Source organism: Mus caroli, chromosome 4 (genome assembly GCF_900094665.2).
Source record: "Mus caroli chromosome 4, CAROLI_EIJ_v1.1, whole genome shotgun sequence".
In the NCBI taxonomy this organism is placed as follows: Eukaryota; Metazoa; Chordata; class Mammalia; order Rodentia; family Muridae; genus Mus; species Mus caroli.
Window position 1 is genome coordinate 57,245,812 of NC_034573.1, and position 2,861 is coordinate 57,248,672.

The 2,861-nt window shown below is 49.0% G+C and overlaps 1 protein-coding gene across 1 annotated transcript in view; it reads right to left on the minus strand.

The window, feature by feature from the left end:
- Positions 1-836, minus strand: part of Ambp (alpha-1-microglobulin/bikunin precursor) — an 11,600-nt gene extending 10,764 nt beyond the window's left edge. Inside the window, exon 1 of the mRNA XM_021160096.2 lies at positions 607-836. Coding sequence (XP_021015755.1) covers positions 607-720 — 114 coding nt within the window. The 5' untranslated portion in view covers positions 721-836. The remainder of the gene's footprint in view (positions 1-606) is intronic.
- Between the last annotated feature and the right edge of the window lie 2,025 nt (positions 837-2,861).

Consider the following 2,861-nt stretch of genomic DNA (forward strand, 5'->3'; position numbering starts at 1 on the left):
AAGGAAGGAAGGAAGGAAGAAAGAAAGAAAGAAAGAAAGAAAGAAAGAAAGAAAGAAAGAAAGAAAGAAAGAAAGCATGTAGCTCTACAACACACACACATGTACATGCAAGGGCATGTGTACACATACAAAAATATAAAAAAATATAGACACATACGCATAGACACATAGTGACATGTCTCCACAGGCCAAGGTGCCCTTAGGCTTACACTTCGTAATTCCCTCAATCCCATCAGCCAGTGTCCTACCTCTCTTCCTCACATAATCCCACAAGCCTGTCCACAAAGCTCACAGGTTCATGCCCACCCTATGCCACCTGCCATATGTGGATTCCTCTGGGGACCCATGAGGACAGCCCAGATTTGGAAGACACTAGGCTTACAGGGGGCCCCAAAGAATGAATGGCAGGTGAGGGAGCTGTATCTTCAGAGAATCTCAGAATAACCTAACAGCCTGGCCAGGAAGGTCTCCTAGAGATTGAGATGCCATCTACAAGATAGGAAAGATGAGCACCCCAAGACAGGACAGGCAGGCCTTAGCTGGCAAGGCCCAGGAGCATGGGCATACTACCACTGTGACCATCTCTGCCAGAAAGGCCAGCCTTACCCGGGACTCGCTGAAGTTCTCCTGAACCTGGATATCTGGTAGTGTTGATGCATCGTCAGCCCTCGAAGCAAGGCAGGCAGTCAGCAGCAGGAACAGGGTCCTGAGACCCTGCATGGCTCTGTGGTCTTTGGCCTTTAATGTCTCTCTCACAGCTTGGTGTGGGAACAGGGATTACTTCCCTGCCAGTGGCAGCTACAAACTGAGGCTGGGGAAGGGGCCGGAGGCAAATGATGACCTTGGTGTTTGCTTTGCTCAGCCAAGGCCAATCAGGGTCTTGGGCCAGCTCTAATCGATCCCTACAAGCCCAGCCCAGGTCCAACTCTGTGGACAGGAAGCCATGGTTACTGACTCTGAAGGGACATTGACCAAGCACAATAGAGTTCAGACCCTAGAAAGGTTTCATTAAAGGTCAACTCTCCCCAGGGAGCACAGGGGATGAGGCAGTCAGGCAGTGACTGGCCTGGCCCTCCAATTCTTCCCCCTGGATCTCAGAAGATACAGGTAGCCTGGTTCTGGCTTCTTTCTCATATGACAAAACTAAGGCCCAGGGAAGTTGGCTATAGAGCAAAGCATCCTTCCTCCCAGGACTTTCCCTCTGGTCTCCAGCCTCTCATAGCCATTGAGATAATCAGGACAGGGAGAGATGCTATCCCTTCACCGAGCCACACTGGCTTCCCACCGTGAAACCATCAGTACCCAGATGAACCACCCCCCACCCCCCCCTCCCGTGCTCACCTCAGAGGCGTGTGCAGTTGCCTTTCACTGACAAAGGTTTTGACTCTTCTGGAATGACAAGACCCACTAGGGCTCCACTGTAAGAAAGGGAGCCTAGCCTCCAAAGCCAGGCAGCTTCCTGTGGTCTTCCTGCTGTGTGCGCTTGAAAAAATTGCTGAGCCCCCTCGGTGCTCATTTTTTCACCAATAAACGGTGTTAACACAAGTACCTGGATCCTAGCTTTGGAGTGAAGGTTGAAGGGGTGAATGCCAACAGGCAACAGCATTGTTCTTAGGTAAGAGCTGAAGGGTCATTGTGACTTCCATAAAATATATGTTCCTGTCGCTCTCCAGAACCATGAACAGGATGCTACTTTTAGACTAAACCAGTTAAAGGAAATTTGGAGAGAGGACGACATACTTTGTATCATTCCTAATGATTTAGGGTTTTTTATAGCAGTAGCCCAAAGAAGGTAACACAGTAACATTTTGATTTAAAACAGCAACATTTTTTTTTGAGACTGGGTCTTAAATAGCTCAGGCTGCCCTTGAACTGGATTTGTAGTCAGCCCTGCCTTGAATATCTGACCCTTCTCATGAGTGCTAGAATTACAGGCATGCACTACACCTGGTTTATGCTGTGGGGGGCAGGGGGAGGAGTTAAACCTAGGGCTTCCTGCATGTTAGACAAGAGTGCTACCAATTGAGCAACATCCCTAGCCTCTAGATTTATATACTCTAATGGGAGATTTTTAAACCCACATCTGTTCACATCACAGCTCCTCCCGTCCATGGTGCTATAATCCCTCTTCACTCTCTTCTCTCTCCTCCAGGGGTTCCAGCCATCATCCTTTACTCCTCCCTGATTCCCTCACGGCAAACAACCCCTGTTAGAGCTGAGACTGGAGAGCCAGAGTCCTGCATGTGGAAGAAACAGGGGGTCCGTTCCACAGTCAGTGCACTGTGCCCCTTCTGTGAGACCCAGCAGACACAGTCCCCTTTTGCTGGTATCCAGAGCACATGTGTGTCTGTCTGTAAATGAGAGGGTTTCCCATGCACCCTAACAGACAGCTTGGCCACGGATGGAATTTCCTTTTTTGCTCTGGCTGCCAGGAAGCACAAAACCTCCATACACATTTCAACACAGCAACTGTCTTGGCTTAACTTTCTGGCATAGTTGCCTTCTTTTGTGTTCCTGATTCTCAGACATTTTTTTAATATATAAAAATAACATTTATTTGTTTGTGGGAATAGTCTCTGCAGGAATACATGTGCCACAACACATGCACTATAGTGGGGGTGCTTGTGGAGGTCAGAGGACAACTTGAAGGTGTCACTTCTCTCCTTCCACCATGTGGGTTCCAGGGATGGAACTCAGACAGGCAGGGCTGGCAGCAAGTGCCTTACCCACTGATCCATCTCAGCAGTACAGTCTCTCAGCCTTTCATGGTTGGCTAATGGTGGGCATAAGGTGATAGAGAGAGAGAGGGAGGGGAGAGGAGGAAGGAGGAGGAGGAAGAAGAAGAGGAAAAGAAAGAGGAG